Source organism: Culex pipiens, chromosome 1 (genome assembly GCF_016801865.2).
Source record: "Culex pipiens pallens isolate TS chromosome 1, TS_CPP_V2, whole genome shotgun sequence".
In the NCBI taxonomy this organism is placed as follows: Eukaryota; Metazoa; Arthropoda; class Insecta; order Diptera; family Culicidae; genus Culex; species Culex pipiens.
In genome coordinates, this window is record NC_068937.1 from 38,593,059 (window position 1) to 38,605,682 (window position 12,624).

General features: G+C 35.7%; 1 protein-coding gene across 8 annotated transcripts in view; it reads left to right on the plus strand.

Moving 5' to 3' along the window:
* Positions 1–12,624, plus strand: part of LOC120423869 (fasciclin-1) — a 634,253-nt gene that overhangs the window by 597,934 nt on the left and 23,695 nt on the right. For 7 of the 8 annotated variants that reach the window (XM_052706257.1, XM_052706258.1, XM_052706256.1 and 4 more), the window contains 4 exons: positions 4,387–4,455; positions 5,608–5,698; positions 7,725–7,951; positions 8,562–8,721. In XM_052706257.1, the coding sequence (XP_052562217.1) occupies positions 4,387–4,455; positions 5,608–5,698; positions 7,725–7,951; positions 8,562–8,721 (547 nt within the window). The remainder of the gene's footprint in view (positions 1–4,386; positions 4,456–5,607; positions 5,699–7,724; positions 7,952–8,561; positions 8,722–12,624) is intronic. The other variant, XM_052706262.1, reaches the window with a different exon arrangement.

Genomic DNA, 12,624 nt, shown 5'->3' on the forward strand with positions numbered 1-12,624 from the left:
TACTTGCAGTGTTTCCTTGTTTGTGACAGTGAGAGTGCCTTGCTCGTCTCTCACCTGTCCTAGACCGTTGGAATGGTCTTTTGACAACGCCTTTTGGAGTCGGGTTGCTTCAGACATCGAGCTTATGTCCTCACAGAAATTAGCCAGGCTAGTTTTTTTGGCTCTCCTCAACTCCGCGTTATACTTCGTTAGGGCTGCTTTGTAGGCATCCCATTCGGAAGTGAGCTTAGCTCTGTTGAAAAGCCTTCTAGCCTCCTTGCGGAGACTGCTCAGGCTTTCGCTCCACCACGGTACGTCCCGACAGATTTCCCTCACCTTCTTAGGGCAGCTCGCCTGGTAGGCTGCCGTGATCCTGCGTTGAAGAGTATTCGCTGCAGTATCCAATTCTTCGGGGGTTCGTATTCGTGAAGGAGCGTCTTGTTTGGACCGGCAAAGGTGACCTCGAAAGGCGTTCCAGTCCGTGTCATTTGGGTCACGAAACGTTTCCCTTTTCAGTTGACTGGCTTCAATGTCAAAGACAATCTGTCTGTGATCAGATAGACTAGCTTCTTCAGAGACATGCCAGTTTTTTATTTTGTCTGCAAAAGCAGCACTACACAGAGTGAGGTCCAAGACCTCCTGTCTTGCGACAGTAACAAAAGTAGGTTCATTGCCCTTATTGCATACATTGACGTTGTTAGACGTCAAGTATTCAAGAAGGCGCTCACCTCTATCGTTAACATCCGTGCTTCCCCATATCGTATGGTGGGCGTTCGCGTCACAACCGATGAGGAACGGTTTATTGACAGCCCTACAGTATCGCACAAGTGCGGCCACTTCTGGCGGTGGAACATCGTCCTGGTCACCAGGAAAGTAAGCAGATGCAACAACCATCTCCTGCTTTCCCTTGGTGGTCGGGACGGTCACCATTGCTGCAACGATGTCTCGTTGGACGAATTCCGTGATTGGAGTACACTTGATGTTTCCGCTCAGCAGAATCGCCGTTCTTGGTGTTGCCTGCGTATTGCTGTAGATCAATCTACTGCTTTGACAGGACAGTCCAAGGATTTTGTTGTGGTTCACCCACGGTTCTTGAACGAGAACAATCCCCAATTGCTCTTTAGTGAACCTCCGACTAAGGATACTGGAAGCACCCTTAGCATGATGGAGGTTAACCTGGATGCAACGGATATTGTTCATTGTTCAGTTGAACCTGCCGTTTTCTCCAAGATGTTTTGATGATCCGGGAACAGGATGGCAGTGTCCTGCAGCTTGGTCGCTGATGTGTGTTGAGGATGCGGGTTCCTCTTGTATAGTACATGAAGTACTGGAAGGCCACATGAGGTCGGTTTTGGATTGTATATCTGTACCTGAGAGTTTTCTGAGATGCTGTGTTGACGAGTGGTAAAATACCGTGCTCATCGTAGCGGGGGTGCTCAAGCGGTGAGGTTGTTGCGTGAATTTTCAGAATGTTCAGCTGTACCGGTGCTATATTCGCAAAAAAGCGAAAATATGCATGTGGTTGCCTAGTTTTCGTCAAAAACTGTTGCGTAACCTTACCATCTCTCGCAGAATTGCTCCGAAGAACAACAGAAGGTTCTCGTTTGGTACTGGATAACTCTCCTACTTCCTTCCACATGTGAACCTTCCTGTGCATGTCTCTCATGCGTTCCGACACCGCAAACTGCACTCTACAGTTTTCCGCCGACTCTTCTCTTCCTTCCTTCCGCGTTGGTTCCAGCTGAGGGAAGCAGCTGGCACTTGGGTTTTGGTTTTGATCAGTTTCCATGTTGATAAACCTTGTTTTCAGGACTCCTACAAACTTCAACTGTGACTCGGGCCTGCAAAGACACAGAGGAGACTACATACTGCGTGGGGCGTCTTGGTACCACGCAGGCTCCGTTAAGACCTGGAAACTTCTTGCTCCCCTCCAGACATACATCCCTTGGCACGGGTCGCTTGACACTGTAGATTGGGGATTGGGATTTGGGAAAGGGATTGGGGATGGGGAATGGGACGTGGTTCTCTGTATGGCTTTTTGCGAGATGAGAGCAGAGGACAACAATCATCTCAACGTTTCCACTTTACCCGGGCTAACGACCGGCAGTTCCAGTTCACGATGATTTCCCTTTATATGTTAAAAAAACCACTTATGATTTTGGCACATATTCCGTTTGTCAGCGTTTCCTGTCATTACTGGCGGGAAAAATCTACGTGGAATCAGCTGTGCAGACCTCATGTGTGACAGGAATGCAGATTGAGCGACTCCCACGCGGAATTATTTTACACTCAGGGATTTTACACGGGGCTGAATGACTACTTTTTTTGCTGTGTATCGAAAATAGTATTTAGATTTTATGTTACCTTAAATTCTACACAAAAAAATACTTGTGCGATAGTGGAAAATTCATTTAAAGTAACTTCTAAAAATAAAATTATTCAAAAAATATTCACAGACTTTTTGTAGAAACAACATAGCAAGCTTGAAATTTAAGTACTCAAATTGTTTCATCCAGATACCCAGATCCAGAGAGATTTCTGATAATACACACATTTTTATTAAAACTTTTTTTGTGAATATTTGAGTATTTTCCACAAAAAAATATTTCACAGTAAAAATCTATATCAAATTAAAAAAGGTATTTCAAAAAGAGCATTTTTTTGTGGAAATTCGAGTATTCATTCAAAATTTAATCAAAAAAACTCAGTATTTTGTGAAAATTTCAGTATTTAGCTCTATAAATTTTAAAACAGTAAACTGTAAATCTATACGAGTTTTCGCGTCGTTTGATACAGTGGACTCTCTCGTTGTCGATATTGAATGGACCGTCGAGAGCGGGAGTTATCAAATTATAGAACGGAAAATCAAAGCAATCTATTTGAAGGGACTGAAAAATTTATTGACAGCTGGAGCAATATTGATATCGAGAAGATCGACAGCCAGAGAGTCCACTGTACCAATATTGTAAATTTTGAAAATTTCAGTATTTTAGAAAAGTAAACGGTACTTTGTGAAAATTTTGGTATTTTCACTAAAAATTGTTATACAGAGTAAATCTACACGAAATTTCGGGTCATTTGATGCCGATATTACAATTAGTGAAAACAAAAAAATATTTCCAAAAAAAATAAGATATTTTGTGATATTTTTAGTATTTAATACGAAACATTTTTAATTTGTGCAACGACAAGTCATTACGAATTTGCGCTTAATTCAAATGCAAATCAAAGTAAGTTATTTGAAATCTCTATTTTTGACAATATTCTGAAATAAATTCAAGAAACTTATGCGAAAACGTGATGGATGTCGAAAAATTTACTTTCTTTTTTGAACTATTTATTTATAATAAAGGAAAAATTAAATTCTCAAAATAAAGATTTTTTCATTTGTTTAATTTTTTAATAAAATACAATTTTGCTTTGTTATGATTTTTTAAGTTCATTTTGCCATGAATTTTCACAAATAAACGAAACTGTACTCAAATTTATTTTAAAAAAATCTGATTTTATGTGTTTATGCGTGTGTTAACCCCATAATTGCAAATATAAAATTGTTGAAATGTTTAAAAAAATGCGTTGGTTTGTGAATGCTAAAACAATATTTACAAAAGGAACATTTCAACATGTAAAATATTAGCACAATAAATTTACAAACAAAATGTTGATGTCCATGAATGTTAAAAATCTTGTGTTTTGAGCCAATAACTATCAATTGAGAAGTTTTGATTTAAATTGCATTAGGTTATAACTCATTTTATTAAGGTTTGTCCTTCGGTTCTAGTTTGAACTAAATGTCAAGTTTCAAGTTTCAATTTGTGAAATATCAGTGAATTTATTTCTTTTTCTAAACTAAAAGTCTAAGATTGTCCCATTTGATTCAAATGCAATATAAATTATTATACAATTGATTCCAAATTGTTGACTGTCTTTTGTACAAGTTTAAAAAAAAGAAATTTCTTATTTTTGCAATTTTTATACCCCACGATCCATTAAAAGTTTTTAAAAACGTATCTCTTGAAACACAGACAAACAGACGTAAATCTCTCCCAAATCGTTGAAATATCAGAAACTCGGCACGACCGTTTTGAATTCACCACTCTTTTTTTACACGCGTTTGACAGTTGCTAGTGAAAAGTGATTGATGAACTTTTGATGAAGTTTTTCAATGATATACGTCTGATTGTCTGTGCTGAAATAATTATCTTGAAAATAAATGAATAGATTTTTGTTTAAATAAATTATTCTTGAAAAATGCAAGTTTACGAACAAAAAATAACTTCAAAACATTCAGTTGCATGCTTTAAAAAATGAAATAAAACACTCAAAATAGAAATACCTCGTTATAGCAAAACATAAAAAAAAACAAAAGTCAAACCCATTTGACATCTCTGTCTCTCACTCCTGCAGTAATTTAACCCAAAACATAACTAGAGACGTCGACGGGAATGTTGACCACTCTTCCCCCTCCTCAGCGTGGTGAGTTCGAGACATTATTCGGTGACACCACTCTCTTGGATTAGTTTTTTTTGTTTTGTTACGTTTTGTTCCGTTCCTCGTTTCTGGTGTTTCACTTACTAAAAGTTTCGAGTTCTTTTTTCTCATTGTGATATGGTGTTTGTCTCTAGAAAATTTGGGTTAACGTTGATTTCGGATTTCATACTTTGCTGTTACACAAAATATTAAAACAACAGGTATACAAACAGAATCACAGAACAAATGCCGCAGAAAGTCGTTCTCACCTCTATTAGAGTGGTGAGTTTAGTGCTGATCGAAAACAATAACAAACCAACACCACTAAACGCACCTCAAATTTCATGCTTTGGCACCAGCGCACAAGCTTATCTTCATTTTCGGCCTTCAAAATGCATGCAATAGATCGCTTTATCGAATGTTTCAACCTCAAACACTCACACAAACGAACAAACAAACAAACAGCACATTGTTGTCATTGATAACAGAGTATCCTTCTCCTCCATTTGTGTGTGAGTTTCGGTGTGTATCAAAAGTCAAACCAATATCGTCGCCTGCTCAGACGGTGTTGTCACAACATCAACAGAAACAACAAAGAAAAACACTCGCACAAAAACTGACTCCAACACGCACACACACTCACGACACCGAAACTGAGATTCTCCAAACAAAAAGTGGTTTTTTTTCGGTTTGTGTGTTTTTTTGGCGTTTTTTGCGAACCTACCTTTTGTGCGTTTGTAAAAGTTGTTTTCAATGTTTTCAAAAAGGTTGACCGAACTTGGTGCCCATGCAGCAAAACGTCACTAGCTGACGTTTAAACACAAAATGTGTGTTGTTTTCCATCAGCGTGTAATTTTGACAGTTTGTCAATACAATGATGTTGGACTTTTTGAAAACATTCTCCTCCCTCAAAATGCTCGAACGTACTGGAGGATGCTCGCACACGGAAGAGCGAACCTCACACGTGATTATCCGCTTCCGTCAAAACACAAAAACCTCTTCCGGTTTGAGGTGGAACGGAACGCATTCTCTCATGATACAACAAAAAAAAACTCTGAACCAAATTTCTAAACTGTTGCTCTCTATCCTTTGTTTGTTTTTGTCTTTCTCTACTTTCAATGTTTTACTCCGTTGGACGACTTTTGCCGACGACGCCAGGAATCGCGATAAGCTCCGAGAAATTCTGAACCTGCACCTGGTCCGGGACAGTGTCACCACCGACAAAATCCGCAAGAACAACCAAAATCAGGTGAGTGCGACTTGTGTGGTGAGAGTGGGTTTTGTGGGATTTTGTGAGATTTATGCTTAGAAGGGTGTAAGTTTGTGTGTGATTTCGGGTGAAAAGGCAAGAAGTCATTGTTACATTCAGACCTAGATTCAGACTAATTGAATTAAATTTCAATGTTTTCTTGCTGATTTATCTGAATGAAAACATTCAGATTGAATTACAGTCCTTTCAAACGAGCCTAAGTCGATCCACCGCAGAAAAATGACTGTTTTTGACAAGAAAAACAACAAAAATCGAACCAAACAATGTAAATGGGCATAGTGAGTGAATTAGTGAAGGAGTGACCGAGGGAGTGATTGAGATAAGAAGAAATTGAGTGAGTGAGTGAGACAGTAAGTGATGGAGTGAATGATTGAGTAAGTGAGTAAGTGAGTGAGTAAGTGAATGAGTGAGGGAGTATGTGAGTGATGGAGTGAATGATTGAGTAAGTGTGTGACGGAGTGAGTGAATGAGTTAGTTAGTGAGTATAAAAAGTACCTTCACGGAGTTCTGTTCGTTACGTGCTGTTCGTTACGTACTGATTGAGTGAGTGGATGAATACGTTAGAGAATTAGTAAGAGAGTAGATAATGGAATGAATTAGTGAGTGAGTGAGGAATTGAGTGAATGATTGGGTGAGCGAGTGAGTGAGTGAGAGTGAATAATAAATTAGTGAGTTAGTGAGGAATTATGTGAGTGAATGAGTCAATGAAAAAATGAATGAGTGAGTCAGTGAGTAAATGAGTGAATGAGAAATTGAGTAACTTAGTGAAGGAGTAAACGAGTGAGTTAAGGTGTTATTGAATGCGAAACTGAGTGAGATAATGAGTGAGCGAGTGTGCGAATGAATAAGCGTCTACATTTATAATTTGGAGTGTAAGTGAATAAGTGAGTTAGTAAATTGGTGAGAGAATTACTGAGTGAATGAGTTAGTAAGTAAATGAGTGAGTAACTGAATGAGTGAGTTAGTCAGGTCAGTCAGGTCATTCAGGTCATTCAGGTCAGTCAGGTGTAATATTATATAAAATTTCATAAAATAATTAAAAATTATTTTACACTCAGGCATTTTACACGCAGCTGAATGACTACTTTTTTTTTGCTGTGTATCGAAAATAATATTTAGATGTTATGTTACCTTAAATTCTACTCAAATAAAAAAATCCTTGTGCGATAGTGGAAAATTCATTTAAAGTAACTTCTAAAAATAAAATTATTCAAAAAATATTCTCAGACGTTTTTCTAAAAACAACAATGCAAGCTTGAAATTTAAATACTCAAAGTGTTCCATCCCGATACCCAAATCCAGAGAAATTTCTGAAAGTACTCAAATTTTTTATAAAGCTTTTTTTGTAAATATTTGAGTATTTTCCACAAAAAATATTTCACAGTAAAAATCTACAACAAATTAAAAAAAGGGTATTTCAAAAAAGCGGTATTTTGTGGAAATTCGAGTATTCATTAAAAATTAATCAAAAAATACAGTATTTTGTGAAAATTTCAGTATTTAGCTCTATACATTTTAAAACAGTAGTTTTCGCGTCGTTGGTATCAACCAATATTGCAAATTTTGAAAATTTCTGTATTTTAGAAAAGTAAACGGTACTTTGTGAAAATTTAAGTATTTTCACTAAAAGTCAGTCAGGTCAGTCAGGTCAGTCAGGTCAATCAGGTCAGTCAGGTCAGTCAGGTCAGTCAGGTCAGTCAGGTCAGTCAGGTCAGTCAGGTCAGTCAGGTCAGTCAGGTCAGTCAGGTCAGTCAGGTCAGTCAGGTCAGTCAGGTCAGTCAGGTCAGTCAGGTCAGTCAGGTCAGTCAGGTCAGTCAGGTCAGTCAGCAAGTGAGTGAGTGAGTGAGTGAGTGAGTTAGTGAGTGAATGTTTGAATGGTTCGTTTTGATCTCTTATTTTCAAAGCTAATTGTTATGTTTTCAAGTTTTATTTCTTAAGTCACTTTCAAAATTGTTTATGTTTAAGGTTACAATAAATTAACAAAAATCTTTCAATCCCGCAACAGATCTACCAAATCCCGACCGGGGCCGACAAGAAGTTCCTGTACTTTAACGTGATCACGAACCGGTACGACCACAACCAGACCATCACGGTGGAGGGCGGTGGCGTGAACGCCACGATTATCCTGAGCGACATTGCCGCCACCAACGGCTATCTGCACATCATCGACCGGGTGCTGGGCATTCCGTACATGACCGTCCAGGAGAAGATCGAAACCGATCCGATGCTAAAGTGAGTATTTTTTTATGATTTTTTTTTTGTGATTTGAAGGAAAAGACTTTTTTTGCGCTCGCCCATGTGAAACAGATTGATTCCGGGGGATGTTTTACTCGCTGGTTATTCTTATGGGATTTTAAATTTACGAGCCGTGAAGGCAACCGCAAGAAAAAAAGGACGAGCAAACGATGCCTTGTGGCACTTTTTGGGGGAGCTTTTCCTTTCTTGTGATTTAACGATTGTGGGAGGAATTTTGGGAAGCACTTTGAGGTGTCTTTTTTGTGTGTGAAAAAGCTTATTTCGACATAAAAAAGGAAGTGATGCGATCTCAAGTCGTTAAATTTCGTTGATTTTATGCCGATTATGAGCTTTGAGAATAGATTGGTTCAATTTACACCATCGACACCAGTAGGTATCGATTTTTGAAGATCACAAGTCGATCCGACGACAACTAGAAGAGTTATAGGCGTTTAAAATTACCGTTTTACCGAGAAATTGGGTCATATAATCTCTGTTATTAAAGTTTTCAGTATCATTTCTGTGCATTTTTTGAAGTTTAACTTTTTAGGACAAAATTTTCATATTTTTTATTCAAAACATAACCTCAATTTCCCTCCCATTCCAGCTTAACGTACCAGTTTGGCCGGCTGAACCAGTTCAACGAGCAGCTGAACAAAACCACCAAACGCTTCACGTACTTCATCCCGCGGGACAAGGCCTGGCTGCAGTGGTTCCAGGAGCACCAGGGCGCCAACCTCAACAGCTTCCTCACCGACATCTACCAGGTTCGTAGTTCGCTTCGTTTATTTCGCTTTCAAATTTTTAAAACCAAGCCTTGAAACGCTAATTAAGTCGGGCTAAATTCCACTTACTCAACGAGGGGCACCCGAAAAAAAAGTTGGCCCTTCTAATTTATTCGCCCAAAAATTTATGATCCTTCTAATGAAAGCTAGGACGCGCGCGGCCAAATCCAAAAGTCACACTTTCTCAATGATTGTCCGGACGTTGAGGAAAATGTGAATAATTCACACAGGGGCTGGAAAAGAAAAATTCCAAACAAAGAAAGCAGCAGCATCAAGAACAGCAAACAAACACTCGCAAGTCGGAGTCTTGGGATGAATTTATAATTGCTTCACAAAGCCCTGGACATGCTGGGGTGTTCCTGGAGCGAGGAGAAAAAAAAAAGTAGCGAATAAATAGAAGTTATAATTAAAATTCAACACGGCAAAGTCGGCGGTGGGAGTGAATGAACTCAAGGTTCGTTAGAGCAGTGTGGCCTGTTTTTGAGGGGAAGAAAAGAAGATAAATGATATAAACAAGTGAAATGAAGATGAGTTTTTCTTCTGAGCATTTTTCGTTCGCAAATGAAATTATAGTATCGTGTTCTTTTATCTGTTTCTTTGCAGTTTAAAATAATACATTGTGAAAAGAACAATTGAGCTTTTTTCTACATTAAGTGGATGGCATTCGTTCAGAATCTCACTAGCAAACTGTTCTAATCAACGATAGCGAGATTCTCAAAATTTAACGTCAAATTTAAATGAAAAAGCAGGATTAAACATTAAATTAAATTAAAAGTGGTAAATTTAAACATTTTCAGAGGAAATTTTACACATTTTCCTAACCTAAATATATGCAAATCTCAGATGTAATAATACCAAAAACTTCAAAAGATTCAATACAACAAAAATTCAAAATATAAGTATGACAAAAATAAAAATAAAAGGACTTTTGTATTTTTTGTATTTTTTGTAATGTTTGTAATTTTTGTAATTTTTGTAATTTTTGTAATTTTTGTAATTTTTGTAATTTTTGTAATTTTTGTAATTTTTGTAATTTTTGTAATTTTTGTAATTTTTGTAATTTTTGTAATTTTTGTAATTTTTGTAATTTTTGTAATTTTTGTATTTTTTGTAATTTTTGTAATTTTTGTAATTTTTGTAATTTTTGTAATTTTTGTAATTTTTGTAATTTTTGTAATTTTTGTAATTTTTGTAATTTTTGTAATTTTTGTAATTTTTGTAATTTTTGTAATTTTTGTAATTTTTGTAATTTTTTGTAATTTTTGTAATTTTTATAATTTTTGTAATTTTTGTAATTTTTGTAATTTCTGACATTTTTGACATTTTTGACATTTTTGACATTTTTGACATTTTTGACATTTTTGACATTTTTGACATTTTTGACATTTTTGACATTTTTGACATTTTTGACATTTTTGACATTTTTGACATTTTTGACATTTTTGACATTTTTGACATTTTTGACATTTTTGACATTTTTGACATTTTTGACATTTTTGACATTTTTGACATTTTTGACATTTTTGACATTTTTGACATTTTTGACATTTTGACTTTTTTGACATTTTTGACATTTTTGACATTTTTGACATTTTTGACATTTTTGACATTTTTGACATTTTTGACATTTTTGACATTTTTGACATTTTTGACATTTTTGACATTTTTGACATTTTTGACATTTTTGACATTTTTGACATTTTTGACATTTTTGACATTTTTGACATTTTTGACATTTTTGACATTTTTGACATTTTTGACATTTTTGACATTTTTGACATTTTTGACATTTTTGACATTTTTGACATTTTTGACATTTTTGACATTTTTGACATTTTTGACATTTTTGACATTTTTGACATTTTTGACATTTTTGACATTTTTGACATTTTTGACATTTTTGACATTTTTGACATTTTTGACATTTTTGACATTTTTGACATTTTTGACATTTTTGACATTTTTGACATTTTTGACATTTTTGACATTTTTGATATTTTTGACATTTTTGACATTTTTGACATTTTTGACATTTTTGACATTTTGACATTTTTGACATTTTTGATATTTTTGACATTTTTGACATTTTTGACATTTTTGACATTTTTGACATTTTTGACATTTTTGACATTTTTGACATTTTTGACATTTTTGACATTTTTGACATTTTTGACATTTTTGACATTTTTGACATTTTTGACATTTTTGACATTTTTGACATTTTTGACATTTTTGACATTTTTGACATTTTTGACATTTTTGACATTTTTGACATTTTTGACATTTTTGACATTTTTGACATTTTTGACATTTTTGACATTTTTGACATTTTTGACATTTTTGACATTTTTGACATTTTTGACATTTTTGACATTTTTGACATTTTTGACATTTTTGACATTTTTAGGATTGTTATTCTTTTTTTTATTTTCTTTAGCTTAATTCATCTATCAAATTTTGAGTTCAAATAAATTGAATAAATTTGTACTGCATCAAAACTGCTGCGAAAATTGATTAAAAATCAAATTTTTCATTAAATTAGTCAAATCAACTCATAAAAACTTCATAAAATGTGCCCCAAAAATGATTTGCCGCAAATCCTGCAAATAACAAAACTTTTAATAGCTCCTTCTAAAATGAAACAAATTCTCAAAAAAAAAAAAAAACTCTTTTCATCTTAATTCCATTCAAGCGAGTGACTCCCTTCGCGAGATAATAATAAACTTCCACGGCGAAGCTTTTCATTCCATTTTCCACCATTTTCCAGCACCAAGCTAACCTTGGCTTGGCTCAAAGGGGAGCTTTTATTTGCCCCTCCAGCAATTTGTTTATTGAATCGCAGCAGGCGAGCCGGCTGACAGGCAGGCGACGGAAGTAGGTACCAGAAGCAGAAGCCAGCTTTTGGCGTCTCTGTTGACTTTCATTTTTCTGGTTCTGTCGCCGCGCCACTTATTGCCGTCTGGGGAAATTTTAAGGGGGAAATTTTAAGGGGGAAATTGGCGACATTTTTCTTTGTGGGGAAAGGGGTGGGAGAGATTTATGTGACCTTACGCGTTTTTCATTTTGAGAAAAAAACTTTAAAAAAAATTAGGGGTTTTTGATAACTTAACGATTAGCAAAATAAATATTTAAATCTGGAAGAAAATGTTAAAAAATGATTAATAAGAAAAAAAATAATCAGTTTAAATCAGATTTCCCAGAAAGGATTATAAATTATAGTCAAACAAAAGGCAAAACTGGCAAATAAAAATAGATCAAAGTGGAAAATTTCCCTTCCTTCCCGGAAGGCATTCCGGTGGGAAGCTACTTGGGACGCAACTTGTCACCACCGCCGCCCAAAGTGCTCCCCGAGATGGTGTCCTGTTTTGCGGTCGCGCAGTTTCCTTCTCCACCACCCGCAAAAAGCGGACGAAAAGCTGCAATAATTTGCACAAGGACTGCCGAGGAAAAGTAGCTTGCAGCGATTCTCCAACTGCGAATAAAATTATGCAAATTTATGTTGTGACTTTGTCCCCGTGCCTTCTGGCAGGGGGACCCTCCAGAGAGCCATTTAGCGCGATTGTTGGCCAGCGAACAGCGCTGGAACTTTTCGATGAAGTTGTGCTATCTGAACTCAACTTTCATTTTGTCATATTTTTAGTTTTTTTTTTTTCAAGGTTAGAATCAAATTTCAGAAATATTGAAGGATTTTTAACACAAAATTTACTTGATATTCTTTGTTCAACTTACACAGTAAAAAAGTGTAATTTTGAAAAGTTTTAAAATTTTAAGGTATTTTAGAACCTCTTGTTATGTAAGTTTACCTCAACTTATGAGGAACTACATTGAAATAGATGTGAATTTACTCATTTTTAAAGTAATCCGTCCTTATTTTCAAATGAACCA